Below are 25008 nucleotides of genomic sequence, written 5' to 3' on the forward strand. Positions count from 1 at the left end.
GATTTGGGGTCCCCACGAATCTGTCTCCCCATGGATTTGGGGTCCCCGCGGTGTTGGGTTCCCAATGGATTTGGGGTCCCTGTGGGATCAGCCCCCTCATGGGATCGGGCTCCCCATGGATTTGGGCTCCTACAACGTCGGGCTCCCCACGGATTTGGGGTCCCAACGGGTCCGTCTCCTTACCGTTGACCCCCTCGTGCCCCCACCCCCCAAAACCCCCCGTTTTTCCCCCCCCGCAGGCTCCCCGGCGGAGTTCGTGGTGAACACGTCGAAGGCGGGCCCGGGGGCGTTGGCCATCACCATCGACGGCCCGTCCAAGGTGAAGATGGAGTGCGAGGAGTGCGCCGAGGGCTGCCGCGTCACCTACACCCCCATGGCCCCCGGCAGCTACCTCATCGCCATCAAGTTCGGGGGCCCCACCACATCGCCGGCAGCCCCTTCAAGGCCAAGATCACCGGTGGGGGGATTTGGGGGCATTAGGGGGCATTGGGGGGATTTTGGGGGATTTGGGGGGGATTTGGGGGTGTTTGGGGGGATTTCGGGGGATTTGGGGGTGTTAGGGGGCCCCACCACATCGCCGGCAGCCCCTTCAAGGCCAAGATCACCGGTAGGGGGGGCTGGGGGGGTTGGGTAGGCGTTGGGGGGATTTCGGGTGATTTGGGGGGATTTTGGGGGGGATTTGGGGGTGTTAGGGGGGCATTGGGGGGATTTGGGGGTGTTAGGGGGTCCCACTGCATTGCTGGCAGCCCCTTCAAGGCCAAGATCACTGGTAGGGGAGGGGCTGGGGGCATTGGGGGGGGGGGGATTTGGGGGGGGTTGGGGGGGGGGTGTTAGGGGGGCAATGGGGGGGGATTTGGGGGGGGGGGGGTTGGGGGGATTTTGGGGGCGTTAGGGGGCGTTGGGGGTGATTTTGGGGGAGTTGGGGGGATTTGGGGGTGTTAGGGGGGCCCCACCACATCGCTGGCAGCCCCTTCAAGGCCAAGATCACCGGTAGGGGGGGCTGGGGGGTTGGGGGGGATTTGGGGGGTCGAGGGGGTGTTAGGGGGGCAATGGGGGGGATTTGGGGGCGTTAGGGGGGCGTTGGGGGGGATTTTGGGGGAGTTGGGGGGGTTGGGGGGGATTTGGGGCTGTTAGGGGGGCATTGGGGGGGATTTGGGGGTGTTAGGGGGGCCCCACCACATCGCCGGCAGCCCCTTCAAGGCCAAGATCACCGGGGGGGGGGGGGGGGGGGGGCTGGGGGGGGTTTGGGGGGATTTGGGGGCGGTTGGGGGGGGGGGTGGTTGGGGGGCTTGGGGGGGGGAATTGGGGAGATTTGGGGGGATTTAGGGTGGGAATTTGGGGACTCGGGTGATTTTGGGGGGAAATTTGGGGACTCGCAGGGGATTTAGGGTGGAATTGGGGGGTTTGGGGGCTTGGGGGGGGAAATTGGGGGGTTTGGGGGAATTTAGGGTGGAAATTTGGGGAGGTGGGGGTGATTTAGGGGGAAATTGGGGGGGGAGTTTAGGGGGGGAAATCAGGGGGCGTGGGGGGATTTGGGGGGAATTGGGGGGTTGGGGGTATTTAGGGGATAAACTGGGGGGGAAGGGGGGCATTTTGGGGAGGAAACCCGGGATTTGGGGGGGATTTGGGGTGGAAATTGGGGGGCTCAGGGCAGGGTTCGGGGGGCAGGAGGGGTTTGGGGGGCACTTAAGTAGGTGGAAGGAATATGGGGGCTGTGCTGAGCCTTGGGGGGGGGGGGGCAGGAAGCTTTGAGGCCAACCCGGTGTTTTTTGGAGGGGGGGGGGGGGGCGCCGCTCCCATTTCAGGGCACATTTTTTGGGCCGATTTCCCCATTTTTAACCCGTTTCCCCCCCCCCCACAGGCCCCCGCTTAGTGAGCAGCCACAGCCTGCGCGAGAGCTCCTCGGTGCTGGTGGACGCCGGGGGCCCCGGTGCCGGCCGTGGGGGCGGCCCCCGGCGGCGGCGGCGGCGGCGGGTGCTGGGGGGGGCCCCCGCAGGCGGCCCCAAATTTTCGGACGCCTCCAAGGTGGTGGCCAAGGGGCTGGGGCTCAGCAAAGCCTTCGTGGGCCAGAAGAACTCCTTCACCGTCGACTGCAGCAAGGCGGGTACGGGCGCTTTCGGGGTGCCCCCCGTATTTTGGGGTGCCCCCCAATATTTTAGGGTCCCCCCGCCCTTCTGGGGTCCCCCCTTGCTTGTGAGGTCCCCCCTGCTTCTGGGCTCCCCCTGCTTCTGGACCCCCCTTGCTTCTGGGCTCCCCCCCCGCTTCTGGGGTCCCCCCTTGCTTGTGAGGTCCCCCCTGCTTCTGGGGTCCCCCCTGCTTCTGGGGTCCCCCCTTGCTTCTGGGGTCCCCCCCCGCTTCTGGGTTCCCCCCTTGCTTGTGAGGTCCCCCCTTGCTTCTGGGGTCCCCCTTGCTTCTGGGGTCCCCCCTTGCTTCTGGGGTCCCCCCTTGCTTCGGGGTCCCCCCTTGCTTCTGGGGTCCCCCCCTGGTTCTGGGGTCCCCCCCCGCTTCTGGACCCCCCCTTGCTTCTGGGGTCCCCCCCCGGTTCTGGGGTCCCCCCTGCTTCTGGGCCCCCCCCCCCCCACTTCTGGGGTCCCCCCCCTGCTTCTGGGTCCCCCCCTGCTTCTGGGGTCCCCCCTTGCTTCTGGGTCCCCCCCCTGGTTCTGGGCTCCCCCCCGCTTCTGGGGTCCCCCCTTGCTTGTGAGGTCCCCCCTTGCTTCTGGGGTCCCCCCCGCTTCTGGACACCCCCCGCTTCTGGGGTCCCCCCTTGCTTCTGGGGTCTCCCCCTGCTTCTGGACCCCCCTGCTTCTAGGCTCCCCCCTTTGCTTCTGGGTCCCCCCGCTTCTGGGGTCCCCCTGCTTCTGGGCCCCCCAACGCCACATTTCGGGGTCCTCTTCATATTTTGGGGTCTCCCCCTGCTTTCGGGGTCCCCCCCTTTCTGACTTTTGGGGGGGGGGTTATAAGACTTTCGGGGAGTTGGTTTTGGGGGGAGGGGGGGTGGTTTTGGGGGAGGTTAAATGGCTTCGGGGGGGGGGTTAAATGACTTTGGGGGGGTTAAGTGGCTTTGGGGGGCTACTTTTGGGGGGGTTACAAGGCTTTTGGGGACTTGGCTTTGAGGGGGGTAATTTTGGGGGGGTAAATTGACTTGGGAGGGGTTAATTGACTTTTGGGGGGGTTAAATGGCTTTGGGGGGTTAAATGGCTTTTTGGGGGGGTTAAATGGCTTTGGGGGGGCTGCTTCGGGTCCATTTCAGGGTCTGGGTTCCTCACTCCGCCATCCCTCCTACTGGGGGCATCACCTTGGGGTGGGGGCCCCCGCTATTTGGGGGAGCCCCCGCTGTTTCGGGGAGCCCCCCTCATTTGTGCCCCCCCCCCGCAGGGAACAACATGCTGCTGGTGGGGGTGCAGGGCCCGCGGGCGCCGTGCGAGGAGCTGGTGGTGAAGCACCTGGGCCACCAGCTGTACAGCGTGGGCTACCTCCTGCGCGAGCGCGGCGACTACGTCCTGGTGCTCAAGTGGGGCGACCAGCACGTGCCCCACAGCCCCTTCCACCTCTCCGTGCCCTGAGCACCGCCCCCCCGACCCCCCCCCCTCAAAAAAACCACCACCGCACCCCCCCACCCTCACTACTCCCCCCCCCCCTCCATTCCGCTTCCCCCCCCCCCCCCCCACGCCGAATTTTTTTTATTTTTTTTTCTTTATTTTATTTTAATTTTTTTGTAACGGGGGGGGGCTCGCTGGTACTCAGCGCTGCCCCCCCTCCTCCTCCTCCTCCTCCTCCCCCCCCACCCCCTCCCCGCCTGACCCTGGGGAGAACCGGGGATGGGGGGTGGGGGGGGGGGGCGATGAACCCCAATAAAAACTCGTTCTGCTTCCGCGCGGCCCTGTGTCTGCTGGGGGGGGGATTGGGGTCTGGGGGGGGGTATTGGGGTCTGGGGGGGGGGTATTGGGGTCTGGGGGGGGGGGGGTATTGGGGGCTGGGGGGGGGATATTGGGGGCTGGGGGGGGATAATGGGTTTGGGGGGGATATTGGGGGCTGGGGGGGATATTGGGGTCGGGGGGGATATTGGGGTCGGGGGGGATAATGGGGTCGGGGGGGGATAATGGGGTCGGGGGGGATAATGGGGTCGGGGGGGGATAATGGGGTCGGGGGGGATATTGGGGTCTGGGGGGATATTGGGGGCTGGGGGGGATATTGGGGTCGGGGGGGATATTGGGGGCTGGGGGGGATATTGGGGTCGGGGGGGATATTGGGGGCTGGGGGGATAATGGGGCTGGGGGGGATATTGGGGGCTGGGGGGGGGATAATGGGGCTGGGGGGGATATTGGGGGCTGGGGGGATAATGGGTCGGGGGGATATTGGGGGCTGGGGGGGGATAATGGGGCTGGGGGGATATTGGGGTCTGGGGGGGATAATGGGTCTGGGAGGGGATATTGGGGGCTGGGGGGGATATTGGGGGCTGGGGGGGATAATGGGCTGGGGGGGGGATATTGGGGGCTGGGGGGATATTGGGGGCTGGGGGGGATAATGGGCTGGGGGGGATATTGGGGGCTGGGGGGGATAATGGGTTGGGGGGGATATTGGGGGCTGGGGGGATAATGGTCTGGGGGGGATAATGGGTTGGGGGGGATATTGGGGGCTGGGGGGGATATTGGGGTCTGGGGGGGATATTGGGGGCTGGGGGGATATTGGGGTCTGGGGGGGATAATGGGTCTGGGGGGATATTGGGGTCTGGGGGGGGATAATGGGTTGGGGGGATATTGGGGGCTGGGGGGATATTGGGGTCTGGGGGGGATAATGGGTTGGGGGGATATTGGGGGCTGGGGGGGATATTGGGGTCTGGGGGGGATAATGGGGCTGGGGGGGGATATTGGGGTCTGGGGGGGATAATGGGTTGGGGGGGATATTGGGGGCTGGGGGGGATATTGGGGGCTGGGGGGGATATTGGGGTCTGGGGGGATAATGGGGCTGGGGGGGGATATTGGGGGCTGGGGGGGGATAATGGGTTGGGGGGATATTGGGGGCTGGGGGGGATATTGGGGTCTGGGGGGGATAATGGGTTTGGGGGGGATATTGGGGGCTGGGGGGATATTGGGGTCGGGGGGGATATTGGGGTCGGGGGGGGATAATGGGGTCGGGGGGGATAATGGGGTCGGGGGGGGATAATGGGGTCGGGGGGGATAATGGGGTCTGGGGGGGATATTGGGGGCTGGGGGGATATTGGGGTCGGGGGGGATATTGGGGGCTGGGGGGGATATTGGGGTCGGGGGGGATATTGGGGGCTGGGGGGGGGATAATGGGGCTGGGGGGGGATATTGGGGGCTGGGGGGGGGATAATGGGGCTGGGGGGGATATTGGGGGCTGGGGGGGGATAATGGGTCGGGGGGGATATTGGGGGCTGGGGGGGATAATGGGGCTGGGGGGGATATTGGGGTCTGGGGGGGGATAATGGGTCTGGGAGGGGATATTGGGGGCTGGGGGGGGGATATTGGGGGCTGGGGGGGATAATGGGCTGGGGGGGATATTGGGGGCTGGGGGGGATATTGGGGGCTGGGGGGGATAATGGGCTGGGGGGGATATTGGGGGCTGGGGGGGATAATGGGTTGGGGGGGATATTGGGGGCTGGGGGGGATAATGGTCTGGGGGGGATAATGGGTTGGGGGGGATATTGGGGGCTGGGGGGATATTGGGGTCTGGGGGGGATATTGGGGGCTGGGGGGGATATTGGGGTCTGGGGGGATAATGGGTCTGGGGGGATATTGGGGTCTGGGGGGGGATAATGGGTTGGGGGGATATTGGGGGCTGGGGGGGATATTGGGGTCTGGGGGGGATAATGGGTTGGGGGGGATATTGGGGGCTGGGGGGGGGATATTGGGGTCTGGGGGGGATAATGGGGCTGGGGGGATATTGGGGTCTGGGGGGGATAATGGGTTGGGGGGGATATTGGGGGCTGGGGGGGATATTGGGGTCTGGGGGGGATAATGGTCTGGGGGGGATATTGGGGTCTGGGGGGGATATTGGGGGCTGGGGGGGATATTGGGGTCTGGGGGGGATAATGGGGCTGGGGGGGATATTGGGGGCTGGGGGGGATAATGGGTTGGGGGGATATTGGGGGCTGGGGGGGATATTGGGGTCTGGGGGGATAATGGGGCTGGGGGGATATTGGGGTCTGGGGGGATAATGGGTTGGGGGGATATTGGGGGCTGGGGGGGGGATATTGGGGGCTGGGAGGGGATAATGGGTCTCGGGGGGATAATGGGTTGGGGGGGATATTGGGGGCTGGGGGGATATTGGGGTCTGGGGGGGATAATGGGTTGGGGGGATATTGGGGGCTGGGGGGATAATGGGCTGGGGGGGATATTGGGGTCTGGGGGGGATATTAGGGGCTGGGGGGGATATTGGGGTCTGGGGGGGATAATGGGGCTGGGGGGGATATTGGGGTCTGGGGGGGATAATGGTCTGGGGGGGGATATTGGGGTCTGGGGGGGATATTGGGGGCTGGGGGGGGGGATATTGGGGTCTGGGGGGATAATGGGGCTGGGGGGGATATTGGGGTCTGGGGGGGATAATGGGTTGGGGGGGATATTGGGGGCTGGGGGGGGGATATTGGGGTCTGGGGGGGATAATGGGGCTGGGGGGGATATTGGGGTCTGGGGGGGGGATAATGGGTTGGGGGGGATATTGGGGGCTGGGGGGGGGATATTGGGGGCTGGGGGGGATAATGGTCTGGGGGGGGATATTGGGGTCTGGGGGGATATTGGGGGCTGGGGGGGGATAATGGGCTGGGGGGGGATATTGGGGGCTGGGGGGGGGATATTGGGGGCTGGGGGGGGATAATGGGTTGGGGGGGATATTGGGGGCTGGGGGGGATATTGGGGGCTGGGGGGGGATAATGGGTCTGGGGGGGATATTGGGGGCTGCGGGGGGGATAATGGGGCTGGGGGGGATATTGGGGTCTGGGGGGGGGATAATGGGTCTGGGGGGATATTGGGGGCTGGGGGGGATAATGGGTCTGGGAGGGGATAATGGGTCTGGGGGGATATTGGGGGCTGGGGGGGATATTGGGGGCTGGGGGGGGGATAATGGGTCTGGGGGGGATATTGGGGTCTGGGGGGGATAATGGGTTGGGGGGATATTGGGGGCTGGGGGGGGATATTGGGGTCTGGGGGGATAATGGGGCTGGGGGGGATATTGGGGGCTGGGGGGGATATTGGGGTCGGGGGGGATAATGGGGGCTGGGGGGGATATTGGGGTCTGGGGGGGGATAATGGGGCTGGGGGGGATATTGGGGGTCTGGGGGGGGATAATGGGGCTGGGGGGGATATTGGGGGTCTGGGGGGGATAATGGGGCTGGGGGGGGGATATTGGGGTCTGGGGGGGGGGATAATGGGGCTGGGGGGGATATTGGGGCTGGGGGGATATTAGGGTGGGGGGGATATTAGGGGCTGGGGGGGGTATTGGGTCTGGGGGGGGGATTTGGGGAGGGGTAGTGGGGGCTGGGGGGGAATTAGGGGGGGTCGGGGTGGGTACTGGGGGGTAGTGGGGGGATACGGGGGACTGGGGGGGTAGTGGGGGGATAATATGAGGGATTGGGGGGACTTTGGGGTTTGAGGGGAGATATTGGGGGGTATATTGGAGTCTGGGGGGGATATTGGGGGTATTGGGGGGGATAAGGGGGTTGTGGGATATTGGGGGGTCTGGGGGGTATTGAAGATATTGGGGGGATGGTGGGGTGGGGTATTGGGGGCGGGGTATTAGGGTGAGGGGGTTATGGGGGGGGGATTGAGGGGGTGTTTGGGGGGGCAGTGGGGGGATATTGGGGCGGGGGGGAACCGATGGGGGGGGTCAGCACCTGTACGTGGGTGACACCTGCAGGAAAGGGGAAGAACCGCACTGAACTGCGGGGGAGGGCACAAAGGGGGGGGGGGGCTATGGGAAGAACCTTATAGGGGGGTTGGGTCACAGAGCCCCCCCCCCCCCCCCGCGGTTTCGCCGCGCTTTATGCAAATTGTATGCAAATGAGCAAGAGACCGCCCCTCCGTTCTGCTTAGTGAGGGTGGGGCGGGGCTATGTAAATTAAAGAGCTGGCGCCGTCCAATCGGTGGCCATGCTGGGGAGGCGGGAACTCCGTATGCGCATAACCGCCGTCGAGGGCACAAGATGGCGGCGGGGCGTGCGTCTGCGCACGCGCAGCGCTCTATGGTGGCACGCGGAGGCTAGAGCGCCGCGAGAAACCGCGACTGCGCATGCCCACCCCGCCCGCCTCCCCGATCCCGCTCACTGATTGGCTCGCTCTCCTCTCTACGCTCCAGGCAGTGCTAGAACGCCGCCCGGCGTCTCTATGGTCGGCACGCGGCTCCCGGAGCCGCCACCGCACAGCCCGGCGCCACCGCGACCCCCTCAACCCCCCCCCGTACCCCGCGGGGGCGGCGCCGCTTCGCCGTCACCGGCCGCCGCCACCGCTGAACGCCGCACTACCCGCAAGCCGGTCCTCCGAGCGCGGCTAGAGCGCCGCCGGAAGCTGAGGGGCGGTGACCGGAAGCCGGGGGCGGGGCGAGGTATATAAGCAGCGCGCAGGCGCCGCCGCCTTCTCTTTCGCGTTCGGCGAGGTGAGAGCAGGGCCGCGGCGGGGCCGCGCGCGGGGGGGGGGGGGCGTTGCTAGGCCCCCCCCCCGTTGCCATGGCAGTGCGGTTACCGTGGCAACCGCGTTGCCATGGCACCCACCCGCGCCCCCTCCTCTTTTCCAGGTCCCCCCCCGGGCGCGGAGCCGCCATGGGCCGCCGCCCGGCGCGATGGTGAGCGGCGTGACGTCACGGCGGGGGCGTGACGTCACTCTTGACGTCATGGGGCTGTTGGGCCGGGGGAGGGGGCTGAAGGCTTTGGGGGGGGGGGGGGGGCCGCTTTGTTTGCCCCCGGTCTTTATTTAAGTGCCCCCCCTTCATTTATTTGCCCTCCTCCCTCCTTTATTTGCCCCCCTCTCGTTTTTTTTTTTGCCCCCTTTTCGCTTATTTGCCCTCCCCTTCGTTTATTTGCCCCCCCTCGTATTTACTTGCCCCCTCCCCCTCATTTATTTGCCCCCCTGTATTGACTTGCCCCCCCTTACTCATTTGCCCCCCCTTACTCATTTGCCCCCCCTTTACTCATTTGCCCCCCTTCATTTATTTTCCTCCCCCCTTTTAATTTTGTGACCCCCCTTTCAATTTCTGCCCCCTCCTTTACCTTATTGCCCCCCTTTAATTTCTCCCCCCATTTTATTCCCCCCCCTTCCTTTTATTTTCTCCACCCCCCTTTTATTTTCTCCACCCCCCTTTTATTTTTAACCCCCTTTTATTTTTAACCCCCCTTTATTTTTAACACCCCCTTTATTATTTACCCCCCACCCCCCCAAAATTAATTAATCCCCCCCCCAGTTACAGATACTGCAAGAACAAGCCCTACCCCAAGTCCCGCTTCTGCAGGGGGTGCCCGGTAAGGCGCGGGGGGCTCCCAGCAGCCCTCGGGGGGGGAAAGGGGGGCGGGGGGGGGCACTGAGGGACCCCCCCCCGCTAACACCCGCCCCCCCCAGACCCCAAAATCCGCATCTTTGACCTGGGCCGCAAGAAGGCGAAGGTGGACGAGTTCCCGCTGTGCGGGCACATGGTGTCCGACGAGTACGAGCAGCTCAGCTCCGAGGGTGCGTGGGGGGCTTAATTATCGGGGGGGTCGTTAATTATCCTGGGGGGGCTGTAATTATCCGGGGGGGCTTTAAGTATCCGGGGGGCTTTAATTACCTGGGGGCAGGGGGCTTCATTATGAAGGGGAGGCTTTAATTATCGGGGAGGGCTCTTAATTATCCTGGGGGGCATTAATTATTGGGGGAGGGGCTTTATTGAGGGGGGGGCGGGGGGGCTCTTAATTATCCTGGGGGGCCTTAGTTATCGGCGGGGGGGGGGGGTGCTTTAATTACCCAGGGGAGGGCATTAATTACACGGGGGGGGGTTAATTATGGGAGGGGGCTTTAATTTTTGGGGGTGGGGGGCTTTAATTATGAAGGGGAGGCTTTAATTAGCTGGGGGGGGGGGTCTTCAGTAATGTGAGGAGGGCTTTAATTATCTGGGAGAGGGGAGGGCTTTGATTATTGGGGAGGGGGCTTTAATTATGCTGGGGGGGGGGGTCCTTAATTATTGGGGGGCTTTAATTATCCGGGGGGGGGTCCTTAATTATTGGGGGGTCCTTAATTATCAGGGGGGTCCTTAATTATTGGGGGGGCTTTAATTATCTGGGGGGGGGGGGGTCCTTAATTATTGGGGGGGGCTTTAATTATTGGGGGGGGTCCTTAATTATTGGGGGGCTTTAATTATCGGGGGGTCCTTAATTATTGGGGGGGCTTTAATTATCCGGGGGGGGGCTCAGCTTTAACGGGGTCCTCTATGGGGCCGGACACCCGCAGGAGCGCCGGGGCTGCCTCCGGCTACTTCAGACCTCAACCGAACCCCCCCAAATCATTTTTAACCCCCCCCCCCAAATTATTTTGGCCCCCCCCCCGAATTATTTCTGTCCCCCCCAGCCCTGGAAGCCGCCCGCATCTGCGCCAACAAGTACATGGTGAAGAGCTGCGGCAAGGACGGCTTCCACATCCGCGTGCGCCTCCACCCCTTCCACGTCATCCGCATCAACAAGATGCTCTCCTGCGCCGGCGCCGACAGGTCGGACCCCCCCCCCAAAAAAAAAACCCTTCGGGGGGGGGGGGGGGGGCTACACCCCCGTGACCCCCCCCCCCGCAGCCAATTAAGCCGGTCGGGGTCCCTTTCCTCCGTGGGCCCCCGGCGTGCAATGGCTGCGCACAGCGACCCCCCCCGGCTGTGTAGGGGCGCCCGCGCTTCCCCCCCAACGCCGGGCGTCCCAAGGGGCTGGGGGCACATTTAACATCCCCCCCCAGGGTTAAAAAGTGGGGGGGGGGGTCATATTTAATTCGTGGCCCCCCCCGGGCTGCAGACGGGGATGCGGGGGGAGCCTTCGGGAAGCCGCAGGGGACGGCGGTGCGGGTGCAGTGGGCGTCCCAAGGGGGTGGGGGCACGTCGAACACCCCCCGGGGTTAAAAGGGGGTGTGGGGGGGGCCGTATTTAATTTGCGCCCCCCAGGCTGCAGACGGGGATGCGGGGAGCCTTCGGGAAGCCGCAGGGGACGGTGGCGCGGGTGCACATCGGGCAGGTCATCATGTCCATCCGCACCAAGGTGCAGAACAAGGAGCACGTGGTGGAGGCGCTGCGGCGCGCCAAGTTCAAGTTCCCCGGGCGCCAGAAGGTAACACCACCACCAACCCCCCCCCCCAAAAAAAAAAAAAAAACCTCCCCCTACCCCACCGTGGAGGGGGGTTACAAAAATTTACCCCCTCCCCCAAAAAATATCCTTTAACCGCCCCAGGGCTCCCACGAGGCCCTACAAACACCCCTAGAACCCCATTAACCCCCCCCGAGGACCCCCGTTAATGCCCCCCTGGACCCCCCCGGGGGGGGTTACAAAACCCTTTAACCCCCCCCCAAAAAAAAAAATCTTTAACCCCCCAGGACCCCCACGAGACCCCCTCCAAGCCCACTAGGGACCCCCAAGGACCCCCATTAACCCCTCCCCAGCCCCTCAGGACCCCCCCCCCAGGACCCCTCCGGCCCCCTGGGACCCTCATGAGACCCCCCAACCCCACTAAGGACCCCCACAAGACCCCCCCCCCCCCCCCCAGGACCCCGATGAGACCCCATTAACCCCCCAGGACCCCCATTAACACCTCCCCAACCCCCTCAAAACCCCCCATAAGACCCCCCCCCCAGCCCACAGGACCCCCATGAGACCCCCAAAAACCCTTCCCCAGCCCCCCAGGACCCCCATAAGACCCCCCCAGGATCCCCATGAGACCCCCCAACCCCATTAGGGACCCCCATTAACCCCTCCCCAGCCCCTCCGGACCCCCCAGCCTGCAAGGACCCCCCCCAGGACCCCCATGAGACCCCCCCCCCCCAACTGTACTAGGGACCCCCAGGACCCCCTCCAGCCCCCCAGGACCCCAAAAACCCCCCAAGGACCCCCATAAAACCCCCAATAACCCCTCCCCAGCCCACCAGGACCCCCATAAGACCCCCCAAGGACCCCCTCCAGCCCCCAGGACCCCAAAAACCCCCAGGACCCCCATAAAGCCCCCCAGGGACCCCCTCCGGCCCCACAGGACCCCCATGAGGTCCCCCCAGGCCCCCTAAGGACACTCTCCAGCCCCCCAGGACCCCCATGAGATCCCCCCAGGCCCCCTCCAAGGACCCCAGAAATCCCCAAGGACCCCTCCAGCCCCCCAGGACCCCTAAGGACACCCTCCAGCCCCCCAGGACCCCCATAAGACCCTCCAGGACCTCAAAAACCCCCCAAGGACCCCCCCCTCCAGCCCCCCAGGACCCCAAAAACCCCCCAAGGACCCCCATAAAACCCCCAATAACCCCCTCCCCAGCCCACCAGGACCCCCATAAGACCCCCCAAGGACCCCCATAAACCCCCCAAGGACCCCCTCCAGCCCCCCAGGACCCCAAAACCCCCCCCCCAAGGACCCCCATAAAACCCCCAATAACCCCTCCCCAGCCCACCAGGACCCCATAAGACCCCCAAGGACCCCCTCCAGCCCCCCAGGACCCCAAAAACTCCCCAAGGACCCCCTCCAGCCCCTCAGGACCCCTATAAAGCCCCCAGGACCCCCAAGGACCCCCTCCAGCCCCCCAGGCCCCCCAAGGACACTCTCCAGGACCCCCAAAAACCCCCCAAGGACCCCCATAAAGCCCCCAGGACCCCAAACCCCCCCCAAGGACCCCCCGAGGACCCCCATAAAACCCCCCCGGGGGGGTTCCGAACCCGTTTAACCCCCCCCAATAAAAACCCCCCTCCCAGATCCACATCTCCAAGAAGTGGGGCTTCACCAAGTTCAACGCCGACGCCTTCGAGGAGATGGTGGCCCAGAAGCGCCTCATCCCCGACGGCTGCGGGGTCAAGTACGTGCCCAGCCGCGGGCCCCTCGACCGCTGGCGCGCCCTGCACGCCGCCTGACCCCCCCCCGAAACCTCAACCCCCCCCCCCCGACCCCAAAAATGTACGGGGGGGCGCTTGGGGTCGGCCCCACCCCGGTTTTTGGGCCGGGGGGCGCAAAAATGGAAGGAATAAAGGTGTCGGGGGCTGCCCCCCCTTCGACAGCACGCTGCCTGCCTGGTTTTATTTGGGGGGGATTTGGGGGTCTTGTATTTTGAGGGGGGGGGGCTTGAGGGATTTTTGGGGGGTTTAGAGGGTCTTGAGGGGGTGTCGGGGAGTCTCAAGAGGTTTTTTGGGGGGGGGGTTTGGGGGGGCTTGAGGGGGTTTGGGGGAGTCTCAAGAGGGTTTTGGGGGGTATTGAAGGGCTTGGGGGGGGGTTGGAGGATTTGGGGGGGGTTGAGGGGTTTTGGGGGGGTTGGAGGTTTTTGGGGGGGGATTGAGGGTTTTTTGGGGGGGGTTTAGAGGGTCTTAAGGGGGTGTCGGGGATTCTCAAGAGGTTTTTTGGGGGGTTTTGGGGGGGTCTTGAGGGAGTTTGGGGGAGTCTCGAGGGTTTTGGGGGTATTGAAGGGCTGGGGGGGTGGAGGATTTGGGGGGATTGAGGGTTTTTTTGTGGGGGGTTGGAGGATTTGGGGGGGGGATTGAGGGGTTTTTGGGGGGGTTGGAGGTTTTTGGGGGAGATTGAGGGGTTTTTCGGGGGGTCGGGGGAGTTGGGGATTTTTGGGGGGGTATTGAAGGTTTTGGGGGGGGTTGAGAGTGTTTTTTGGGGGGGGCATTCAAGATTTTGGTGGGGGGGGCATGTTTTTTTGGGGGTATTGGAGGATTTTTTTGGGGGGGGTTCAGGGATTTCAGGGAGGTATTAGAGGATTTGGGGGGCTTAGGGTTTTGGGGGGGGGGGTCTTGTGGGTTTTATTGGGGGCGGTTTGGGGGGAATCAAGGAGTTTTTGGGGTATTTTGGGGGGGCTGTTGAGGGGTTTGGGGGTTCTGGGGTTTGGGGGTGGCTTCAGTGGTTTTTGGGGGGGGCCTTCAGTGGTTTTTTTTTTTTTTTGGGGGGGGGGGGGGGGGTGTTGAAAAGACGAGGCTCCAGAGCCGGGTTGAAATGAGTAAAAACGAGTTTTTTGCTTTATTTCCCCAAATCCCCCCCCCCCCCCCCCCCAAACCCCAAAACACAAAGGGACCAGAACAGACGGGGTGACGGGGGGGGGGCACACAAACGGGGACCCCCCCACCCCGACAAGCCCTGCGAGGGGGTGGGGGGCAGGGAGCAGGACAATGGGGGAGGGGGGCGGGGGGGGGCATCATTAAAAAAAAAAAGGTAAAAAAGACCAAAAAACCCCAAAAGCAGCCACATTCACAGACATGACGATGAGTGGGGAACCCCCTTTGTGCTTCAAGGGGGGGGGGACACACAGGGGAAGTGGGGACCCCCAAAAATGGGCACGTGGGGGGGGGGGGGGGGCCAGTCATAATGGGACCCCCCCAAAACTTGGCGGGGGGGTCCCCAGAGATAACAGGAACCCCCAAAATTTTGGGGGGGACAGAGGGGTATCAGGGACCCCCAAAATGGGTGGGGCTGGGGGGGTCGGGGGGCTGGTGATATTGGGAGCCCCCCAAAATTGGCGGGGGGGGTTCCCGGGACCCCCAAAAAGGGGAAGGGGGGGGGGGGGGGTCTGGTGGTGGTGGGAGCCCTTAAAATTGGGGGGGGTCCCAGTCATAGCAGGAACCCCAAAAATGGGGGTGGGGGGTTCCCAGTGATATCAGGAACCCCCAAAATACATGGGGGGGGGGTCCCCAGTGATATCAGGACCCCCCCCCCCCCCCAGAAACAGATGGGGGGGGTCCCAGTGATATCAGGAACCCCAAAAATGGGTGTGTGGGGGGGTGGGGGTTCCCAGTGATACTGAGACACCCCCCCCCCCCCAAAACAGATGGGGGATGGGGGGTCTTTGGTGACACTGGGAGCCCCCAAAACAGGTGATGGGGGGGGGGTCCCCATTGTTACCAAGACCCCCCCACCCCTGCCCCAAAACAGCCGACTGGGGTCCCCGCTAACACCAGGACCTCCCCCCCAAAAAAAAACAGTCCCCATTGATATCCGCACCCCAGTAGCAATACCAGGACCTCCCCCCCCCCCCCCCTTTACCTCTCCGGGGGGTTCCCACAGCCCCCCCCCCCGCCCCCCCCCAAAAAAAAAATTACACGGTGGTGACCGACAGCAGCGGGTTGTACACGCGGCCCCCGTCCGCCCCCTCGCCAGCATCCCCTGGATGGCCGCCCAGTTGTCCAGGATGCGGCGGCTCCTCTTCCGCGGGCTCCTCCCCCTCCCTCCGCCACCTTGACCTTGACCTTGACCTTGACCTTGACCTGGCGGTGGTGGGGGTCCCGCCTCGGCCCCCGTCGCCTCGCCCCTGCGGCGGCAGCAGCTGGCGGCGGCGGCGCGCCCTCGCGGGCGCGGGCCAGGTGCTGCTTGCGCTGCTCGCGGCTCCAGTAGCGCCCCACTTTGAGCTCGCTCCGGGCGTCGTCGTCGGTGGTGGAGCCCCCGCCGCGCTCCTCCAGGATCTTGATGGCCCGGGCCTTCAGCAAACGGTCCCGCCCGGGCCGTTTGCCCCGCTGCCCCTTCCCGGCGGGGGCCGCCGGTGGGGGTACCGGTACCGGCGCCGTTAGCGGTGCCGCGGCGTGGAGCAGCGGGGAGCTGCGGCAGCTCTCGCCGGTGTTGTAGGCGCTGCTGCTGTCCCGCTCGGGGGCTTCGGAGATGTCGGCTAAGGGGGGGTCTTCGCCGCCGCCCCCCCCGGCCGCCGCCGCCGCCGCCTCGAGCCAGGCGCGGAGGCAGCGCTCCCGCAGCCGCTCCATCTTCTGCGCCCGCAGCAGGTGCCGGCACTTGAACTCCAGGTGCCGCAGCTCCTCCTCCAGCAGCGCCAGCTCCGCTCGCCCCGTCGCCGTCGTCGCCGCCGCCGCCGCCGTCGTCCCCCCCCCCAGGCGCCCGCGGAGCTGCCGGTACCGGCGGAGCTCGGCCTGGCTCAGCCCGGGGGGGTCGGGGCACGAGCGGGCCCCCGGGGTTGATCCCGAGGCGGGGGAGGCGAAGGATCCGGCGCCGGGTTTTGCGGGGGGCGCCGAGCCCGCTGCTCCTCCTCCGGGCGGAGGAGCGGGGCCGGAGCCGGGTTTTGCGGGGAGCGGGGAGGATCCGGATCCCGGACCGGCTCCGGGTCTTGCGGCGGGTGGGGAGGAGACGGATCCCGATCCGGCTCCGGGTCTTCCGGCGGACGGCGTGGATCCGGATCCGAGTCCAGCTCCGGATCGTCCAGCGGGCAGCGTGGATCCAGCTCCGGGTTTTCCGGTGGGCAGCGTGGATCCAGCTCCGAGTCCAGCTCCGGGTCTTGCATTGGGCAGCGTGGATCCAGCTCCCGATCCAGCTCCGGATCTTCCAGCGGGTGGTGCGGCTCCGGATCCTGATCCAGCTCCGGGTCTTGCATTGGGCAGCGTGGATCCGGATCCTGACCCACCTCCGGGTCTTCCAAGGGACGCGTAGCCCGCTCCGGGCCTCCCGCCTGCCGGGCCCTGCAATCCAGCTCCGGGTCTTCCCGCCGCCCCCACTCCGCTCCGCGATCCGGCTCCGAATCCAGCTCCCGCTCCGAATCCAGCTCCGGATCCGAATCCAGCTCCCGCTCCGAATCCAGCTCCGGCTCCGAATCCAGCTCCGCATCCGGCCCCCGCTCCGAATCCAGCTCCGGGTCTTCCCGCCGCCCCCGCTCCGCCCTGCGATCCCGCTCCGGCTCCGGCTCCGAATCCGGTTCCCGCTCCGAATCCAGCTCCCGCTCCGCTTCCCGCTCCGGTTCCGGCTCCGGCCCTGGCCGGGCGAGGCCGGGGGCCGTGGGCGCGGGGGGCGCGGGGGGCCCCTCGCCGCCCTCCTCCCCCAGCAGGTCGTGCTCCGAGCTCTCCTCGTTGCGGGTGCTCTCGTCCGTGCGCCCCACGCCGCTGTCCGGCTCCGCGCCCCGCGGGCAGGGGGGGGACGGGCTGGGGGCCTGGGGGGGGGGGGGCACCCCCAGACCCTTTTAGTGACCCCAAGGCCTTTTAGTGCCCCCCAGACCCTTTTAGTTCCCCCCAGACCCTGTTATTGCCCCCCCAAGACCCTTTTATTGCCCCCCCCAGACTCTGTTATTGCCCCCAGACCCCTTTATTGCCCCCCCACAGACCCTGTTATTGCCCCCCCAGACCCTGTTATTGCCCCCAGACCTCCTTATTGCCCCCCCAGACCCCTTTATTGCCCCCCAGGACCCTTTATTACCCCCCAGGACTCTTCATGGCCCCCCAAGCCCCTCTATCACCCCCCCAAGCTCCTTTATTGCCCCCGAAGACCCCTTGTTACCTCCCCCAAGCCCCTTTATTGCCCCCCCCGGACCCTCTGTAACCCCCCCAATTCCCTTTATTGCCCCCCAGCCCCCTTTATTGCCCCCCCAAGACCCCTTTTTACTCCCCCAAGCCCCTTTATTTCCCCCCAGGACCCTTCATTGCCCCCCCAAGCCCCTTTATTACCCGCCAAGCCCCTTTATTGCCCCCCCAGGACCCTCTATAACCCCCCTTGAACTCCCTTTATTGCCCCCCAGCCCCCTTTATTGCCCCCCCAAGCCCGTCTTTCGTCCCCCCAGGATCCTTTATTGCCCCTCAAAACCCCTTATTACCCCCCCAAGCCCCTTTATTTCCCCCCAGGACCCTTCATTGCCCCCCAAGCCCCTTTATTACCCCCCAAGCCCCTTTACTGCCCCCCCAGGACCCTCTCTGTAACCCCCCCCCAACTGCCTTTATTGCCCCCCAGCCCCCTTTATTGCCCCCCCAAGCCCCTCTTTCGTCCCCCCAGGATCCTTTATTGCCCCCCAAAAGCCCTTATTGTCCCCCCAAGCCCCTTTATTGCCCCCCAGGACCCTTTATTACCCCCCTAAGCCCCTTTATTGCCCCCTAGGACCCTCTATCAACCCCCCCACGTCCCTTTATTGCCCCCCAAAACCTCTTATTGCCCCCCAAGCCCCTTTATTGCCCCCCCAAGACCCCTTTACTCCCCCAAGCCCCTTTGTTGCCCCCCAGGACCCTCTATCACCCCCCAGGAACCCCTGCCGCCCCCCCGCACCCCCTACCTGCCCCGGGGGGTCCAGGGCCCCCCCTCTGCTGCAGCTCCCCGTCCTCATCGGAGCCAAAATCATCCAGAAAATCCTCGCGGTCGCTGTCCTTCCACCGCTGGGGGGGGACAGGGGCAAAAGGGGGGTCAGCACCTTAGGGACCCCCCCCCAAAAAAATAAAGCCCCCCCCGGCACCCACCTGGCTCTCGGGGCGGGCGAGGAGGAGGGAGATGTTGGTTTGCTGCTCGCAGGTGAGGAAGGCCACGGCCTCCTCGCGGTCCTGCACCTCCACCCCGTTAATCTGGGGGGCGGGGGGGGTCAGAAATTTTTTGGGGGGGGGTCAGCAGGGCCGAGGGACCCCCCCCCCAAAAAAAAAAACGGGGCTGGGGAGAGCCGCCCGCCCCCCAAAACCTGGATGATGCGGTCGCCCTCGCGGATGCGCCCGTCCTTGGCCGCGATGCTGTTGGGGTTCACCTGGGGGGGGGTCAGCAGTGAGCCCCCCCCCCCAAAAATCCCCTCCCGCAGCCCCCCAGCTCCATCTGGGGAGCCTCTGGACCCCCATTAACCCCCCCCAGGACCCCCATAAGTCCCCCCCAGCCCCCCAGGACCCCCCAGGACCTCCCCCCAAGCCCCCAGGACCCCCCCCAGGACTCCCCCACACCCCCAGGACCCCCCAGGACCCCCATTAAGCCCCCCAAGACCCCCATAAGACCCCCCCCCGGACCCCCATTAACCCCTCCCCAGCCCCCAAGACCCCCATTAACCCACCCCAGGTCCCCCATAAGACCCCAATAAGACCCCCCAGTCCCCCCAGGACCCCTCCGCCCCCCCCCCCGCCCCCCCCAGGACCCCCCCCAAGACCCCCATAAGACCCCCATAAGACCCCCATTAACCCCCCCAATACCCCCATTAACCCTCCCAGGACCCCCAATAACCCCCCCCCAGCCACCCAGGACCCCCCAGGACCCGCCCAGCCCCCCCGACCCCCAGGACCCCCCAAGACCCCCATAAGACCTCCAATACCCCCATTAACCCCCCAGGACCCCCAATAACCCCCCTCCAGCCCCCCAGGACCCCCATAAGACCCCCCCAGGACCCCTCCAGCCCCCCCAGACCCCCCAGGACCCCCCAGGACCCCCATAAGACCCCCCCTAAAGACCCCCTCCAGCCCCCCAGGACCTCTCCAGGACCCCCCCAGCCCCCCCAGGACCCCCCCAGCCCCCCCGACCCCCAGGCCCCCCCCCGACCCCCTAGGACCCCCCAAGACCCCCATAAGACCCCCAATACCCCCATTAACCCCCCCAGGACCCCCAATAACCCCCCCTCCAGCCCCCCAGGACCCCCATAAGACCCCCCAGCCCCCCAGGACCCCCATTAGCCCCCCCCAGGACCCCCATAAGACCCCCCCAGGACCCCTCCAGCCCCCCCGCGACCCCCCAGGACCCCCCCAAGACCCCCTTAAGACCCCCAAGACCCCCATTAACCCCCTCCCCCAGGACCCCCAATAACCCCCCTCCAGCCCCCCAGGACCCCCATAAGACCCCCCCAGGACCCCTCCAGCCCCCCCCCCCGACCCCCAGGACCCCCCAGGACCCCCATAAGACCCCCCTAAAGACCCCCTCCAGCCCCCAGGACCTCTCCAGGACCCCCCCCCGACCCCCCAGGCCCCCCCCGACCCCCTAGGACCCCCCAAGACCCCCATAAGACCCCCATTACCCCCATTAACCCCCCCAGGACCCCAATAAGACCCCCCATCCCCCCATAAGACCCCCTCAGGACCCCCCAATCCCCCCAGGACCCCCCCGGCCCCCCAGTCCCCCCAGGACCCCCCCCCAAGACCCCCATTAACCCCCCAATACCCCCATTAACCCCCCCAGGACCCCCAATAACCCCCCTCCAGCCCCCCAAGACCCCCATAAGACACCCCCAGGACCCCCCAGGACCCCCCCAGCCCCCCCGACCCCCCTGGACCCCCCAGGACCACCATAAGACCCCCATTAACCCCCCCAGGACCCCCATTAACCCCCCCAGGACCCCCTCCAGCCTCTCAGGACCCCCATAAGACCCCTCCAGGACCCCCCCAGCCCCCCTGCGACCCCCCAGGACCCCCCAAGACCCCCAAGACCCCCATTAACCCCCCCCAGGACCCCCAATAACCCCCTCCAGCCCCCCAGGACCCTCATAAGACCCCACGACCCCCCGGCCCCCCACGACCCCCCCCAGACCTCCCCCACGTAGATGCCGGCGTCCTCCTCGCCGTCGGTTCGGTAGCAGACCGTCAGCCCCAGCTTGTCCCGGTGGCTCGCCTTGTACAGCTCCACCTCCTGCCGCCGGGGGGTCACGGGGGGCACGGACCCCCCCCGTCCCCCCCACCCCCTCTCGGGCCCCCCCCCGTCCCCCCCCCCAAGCACCGCTCACCTCGTACTCCAGCTCCTCGGGGCGCTCGGGCTCCCCTAGGTCCGCGGGGTCGTAGTAGTCGGGGGGGGCTGGGGGCTGGGGGGCAAAATTATTTGGGGGGGGGGGCGGTTAGTTAGGGGGGTCCTCGGTGGTCCCCAAGGGGGTGGGGGGGGTCGGGGGGGGGGGAAAGGGGTGGGAGGGGGGTAAGAAGGGGCTTAGAGGGGGGTTAATATGGGGGGGGTAAAAATGGGTCTGGGGGGCTCAGAGGGGTTTTTTTTGGGGGGGGTTAGGGGGAACTGGGAGGGGTCTCGGTGGTCCCCAAGGGGGTTGGGGGGGTCGGGGCGGGGGAAAAGGGGGTGGGAGGGGGTAAGAGGGGGCATATGGGGGGGTTAATATGGGAGGGGGGGTTAAAAATGGAGCTGGGGGTAAAAATGGGTCTGGGGGGCTCAGTGGGTTTTGGGGGGGGCTGAATCTGGGGGGGGTCCCCAATGGGTCTGGGGGGGTCATGGGGGGTAAAAGGGGGTGGGAGGGGGGTAAGAGGGGCCATATGGGGGGGCTAAATATGGGGGGCGTAATGGGGCTGGGGGGTCAGAGGTTTTTGGGGGGCTGAATCTGGGGGTGGTCCATAATGGGTCTGGGGGGTCCTGGGGGCTCAGAGGGTTTTTTTTTGGGGGGGGGCTGCCTTCATGGGGGGCTCCAAGAAATGGGGAGGGGGTCCCAAAGGGGGGGAGGGGTCCCAAAAAGAGAGGGGGGTCCCAAAAAGGCGGGGGTGTCCCAAAAAGGGAGGGGGGGTCCTAAAATGGGGGCGGGGGTCCCAAAAAGGGAGGGGGTCCCAAAAGGGGGGGGGTCCCAAAATGGGGGGTCAGGAGGGACTTAATGGGATGGGGGGAGGCTCCCTTGGGGTCCCCCTAATTAACTGGGGGGGGTCAGAGGGGCCAAATGGGGGAGGGGCTCCCTCCCGGGCTGGGGGGTCCCAATTTTTTGGGGTGGGGGGGCCCCGCACTCACGGCTCGCCCCCCCCAGGCGGCTCTCGAAGCTGATGTCCGTCTGCGTCCCGCTGTCCACCAGCCCGCCGGGGGGGGGCGGGGGAAGGGGGGTCCCGGCCCCCCCCCCCCCCTCCAGCCCAACAGGGAGGCGGGGGGGCCCCCGGGGGGGCGCGGCCCCGGGGGCTGCGGCGCAGCACCTGCAGCACCAGCGGCTCCTTGGGACCCCCCGCGGCGCCGCCCCCCCCGGGAGCCCTCCGGCCCCCGCCGCGGCCCCTCCTTGCTGCTCGCCTGGGGGGGGGGGGGCAGGGGGGTCAATTTTTTGGGGGGGGGGCACCCCTCAGCTGCCCCCCTGCGCCCCCCCTTTAACCCCCAGTTTCCCTCCCACGCCCCCCAGTTCCCCCCCCAGGCCCCAATTGCCCCCCCCAAGCCCCCCAATTACCCCCCCAAGTTCCCCCCCCCAAGCCCCAAATTACCCCCCCAAGCCCCAGATTACCCCCCCAACCCCAAATTCCCCCCCAGCCCCAAATTCCCCCCCCGCCCCCCGATTCCCCCCCCATCACCCCCCCCAATCCTTCCCTGACCCCCCCCAAACCCCCGGGACCCCCCCCCCCCCCCATTACCCCAAGCCCCCCAATTACCCCCCCTCGTTCCCCCCCAAAGCCCCAAAGCCCCAAATTACCCCCCCCAATTACCCCCCCCAGCCCAAAATTCCTCCCCCAGCCCCTAATTACCCCCCCCCAGCCCCCCAATTACCCCCCATCACCCCCCCATGACCCCCCCCCATCACCCCCCTCCCCCCCAGGACCCCCCCATCACCCCCCCCCTCCCATCAACCCCCCCATCCTCCCTTTCCCCCAGTGACCCCCCGGGACCCCCCCGGACCCCCCCCATCTCTCTCCCTCCCCCCCGTCACCCCCTGTACCCCCCCCAAGACCCCCCCATCACTTCCCAGGACCCCCCCCATCCCCCCCCCCCTCCCTCCCAGGACCCCCCATCCCCCCCTCGACCCCCCCCCCCCCACCCCCCCCCCATCCCCTCCCCCTCCACCCCCATCACCCCCCGGGCCCCCCCCCCCCCCAGGACCCCCCATCTCCCCCCCCTCCCCCCATCACCCCCTGGACCCCCCGGGACCCCTCCCCACCCCCTCAGGACCCCCCCTACTCCCCCCATAACCCCCCCATCTCATCCCCTCCCCCCCCATCATCCCCTGGACCCCCCCGGGACCCCCCCATCCCCCCCCCCCCCTCCCTCCCAGGACCCCCCCATCACCCCCTGGACCCCCCGGGACCCCTCCCCATCCCCCCAGGACCCCCATAACCCCCCATCACCTCCTCCCCCCCATCATCACCCCCCCAACCCCCCCCTCCCCCCCCCATCACCCCCTGGACCCCCGGGACCCCCCGGGACCCCTCCCCATCCCCCCCAGGACCCCCCCCCCCCCCCCATCCCCCCCTTGCCCCCCCCCACCCCCCAGGACCCCCCCTCTCCCCCCCCCTCCGCCCCCATTGTCCGCCCCCCCCCGTCTCCATGGCAACGCCCGGGGATGCCGCCACCACCTCCCCCCCCCGCCCCCCCCCCCCTCACCTGCAGCGGGCCCCGGTGCTGCTCCTCCGCCTTCTGCACCACGCACATGTTGCAGCCCATGGCGGCCCCCCCCGGTGCCGCCCCCCCCACAAACAAACCTCCCGGTACCCCCCCCCTCCCCCCCCCCCCCCCCCCCCCCCGGTCCCGGTTCAGCCCCGGCTCCCGGCCCCGGCCCCCCCCCGGGGCGCTGCGGGGGGAGGAGGAGGAGGAGGAGGAGGAGGAGGCGGTGGCGGCGGCCCCGGCCCCCCCGGCCGCCATGGCCCCCCCCCCCCCCGGTGCCCGGTTGCCGGTTCCCGGTTCGGTTCCGGTTCCGGTTCCGGTTCCCGGTGCCCGGTTCCGGTTCCGGTTCGGGCCGGTTCGGGCCGGTGCCGGCCGCGCGCGCGGCGGCGGCGAGAGGCGGAGAGGGGCGATGGCGGCGGGGGCGGGGCTACGGGGCCACGCCCACCCCTGGCCACGCCCACGGAGCCCCCCCCCCCCCCAGGACCCCCGAAGCCCCCGGCTGCCCCACGGACCCTATGGATCCTATAGGGCCCTATAGAGCCTATAGATCCCTATGGGTCCCTATGGATCCCATAGATGCCTATAGACGCCTATAGAAGCCTATAGAGCCCTATAGATTCCATGGGTGCCTATAGACCCCTATAGGTCCTATAGATCCCTATGGGTCCCTATAGATCCTATAGATGCCTATAGACCCCCATAGATGCCATAGATGCCTATAGACCCCTGTAGATGCCTATAGAGCCCTATAGATTCCATAGATGCTTATAGGCCACTATAGATGCCTATAGAGCCCTATAGATCCCATAGATGCCTATAGAGCCCTACAGACGCCTATAGACCCCTATAGATTCCATGGATGCCAATAGACCCCTATAGACCCCTATCGATCCTATAGATGCCTATAGATCCCTATAGATGCCTATAGACCCCTATAGATTCTATGGATGCCTATAGACCCCTATCGATCCTATAGATGCCTATAGACCCCTATAGATGCCTATAGATGCCTATAGATTCCATGGATGCCTATAGACCCCTATAGATGCCTATAGAGCCCTATAGATTCTATGGATGCCAATAGACCCCTATAGATGCCATAGATGCCTATAGATCCCTATAGATGCCTATAGACCCCTATAGATTCTATGGATGCCTATAGACCCCTATCGATCCTATAGATGCCTATAGACCCCTATAGATGCCTATAGATGCCTATAGATTCCATGGATGCCTATAGAACCCTATAGATGCCTCTAGACCCCCATAGATCCCATAGGTGCCTATAGATCCCTATAGGCATCTACAGATCCTATAGATCCCTACAGATCCTGTAGATCTCTATAGATCCTATAGAGCCCTATAGATTCCCATAGACCCCTGTAGATCCATGTAGACCCTATAGACCCCTATAGATCCTCATAAAACCCCATAGACCCCTATAAACCCCTATAGAGCCCATAGATGCCCATAGATCCTTATAGACCCCTACAGATCCTATAGACACTTATAGATCCCCATAAATCCCCATAGATGCCTATAGATCCCTATAGATTCCCATAGGCCCCTGTAGATCCCTATAGACCCTGTAGACCTCCCATAGATCCCTTAGATACTACAGGTCCCTATAGGTCCCCATAGACCCTATAGATCCCATAGATGCCTATAGAGCCATATAGAACCCTACAGATCTTATAGACCTCTATAGATCCTATAGATCCCTACAGAGCCCTATAGATCCCCATAGACCTCTGTAGATCCCTATAGACCCCCATGATGCTCTTATAGATCACCATAGCTCTCCATAGACTCTATAGACCCCTATAGACCCCATAGACCCTACAGATCCCCTTAGACCCTGTAGACCACCCATAGATCCCTGTAGCCCCCTATAGATCCCCATA

The 25008-nt window shown here is 65.7% G+C and overlaps 3 protein-coding genes and 1 non-coding gene across 4 annotated transcripts in view; 3 read left to right on the forward strand and 1 right to left on the reverse strand.

Moving 5' to 3' along the window:
* Positions 1-3640, forward strand: part of FLNA (filamin A) — a 74723-nt gene extending 71083 nt beyond the window's left edge. The window contains 4 exon segments of the mRNA XM_066984666.1: positions 240-413; positions 943-990; positions 1862-2104; positions 3376-3640. Coding sequence (XP_066840767.1) covers positions 240-413; positions 943-990; positions 1862-2104; positions 3376-3563 — 653 coding nt within the window. The 3' untranslated portion in view covers positions 3564-3640.
* A 5108-nt stretch (positions 3641-8748) lies between these two features.
* RPL10 (ribosomal protein L10) lies at positions 8749-13196 on the forward strand. Its single transcript, XM_066984669.1, has 6 exons — positions 8749-8792; positions 9408-9461; positions 9558-9670; positions 10544-10682; positions 11118-11280; positions 12898-13196. The coding sequence occupies exons 1-6, from the start codon at positions 8770-8772 to the stop codon at positions 13051-13053; spliced, it is 648 nt and encodes a 215-aa protein (XP_066840770.1). The 5' UTR covers positions 8749-8769; the 3' UTR covers positions 13054-13196.
* On the forward strand, positions 10755-10900 carry LOC136787537 (small nucleolar RNA SNORA70). The gene has a single exon (XR_010826927.1). It is a non-coding gene; the product is annotated as a small nucleolar RNA SNORA70 (small nucleolar RNA).
* A 2028-nt stretch (positions 13197-15224) lies between the features above and the next one.
* Positions 15225-23198, reverse strand: PDZD4 (PDZ domain containing 4). Its single transcript, XM_066984568.1, is given in 12 exon segments — positions 15225-15274; positions 15277-15344; positions 15382-15470; positions 15472-16899; positions 16902-17075; positions 18160-18255; positions 18337-18438; positions 18549-18611; positions 20363-20461; positions 20556-20630; positions 21542-21808; positions 23105-23198. Coding segments are annotated over 12 exon segments (2571 nt in total). The 5' UTR covers positions 23165-23198.
* Positions 23199-25008: the final 1810 nt, after the last annotated feature.

This window comes from Anser cygnoides, chromosome 29 (assembly GCF_040182565.1).
Source record: "Anser cygnoides isolate HZ-2024a breed goose chromosome 29, Taihu_goose_T2T_genome, whole genome shotgun sequence".
Classification (NCBI taxonomy): Eukaryota; Metazoa; Chordata; class Aves; order Anseriformes; family Anatidae; genus Anser; species Anser cygnoides.

Coding starts and splice junctions, on each gene's coding strand:
- RPL10 (XM_066984669.1), top strand. CDS start 8,770: ATGGGCCGCCGCCCGGCGCGATG. Junction 9,671..10,543: donor CGAGCAGCTCAGCTCCGAGG/GTGCGTGGGGGG, acceptor TGTCCCCCCCAG/CCCTGGAAGCCGCCCGCATC. Junction 10,683..11,117: donor TCCTGCGCCGGCGCCGACAG/GTCGGACCCCCC, acceptor TGCGCCCCCCAG/GCTGCAGACGGGGATGCGGG.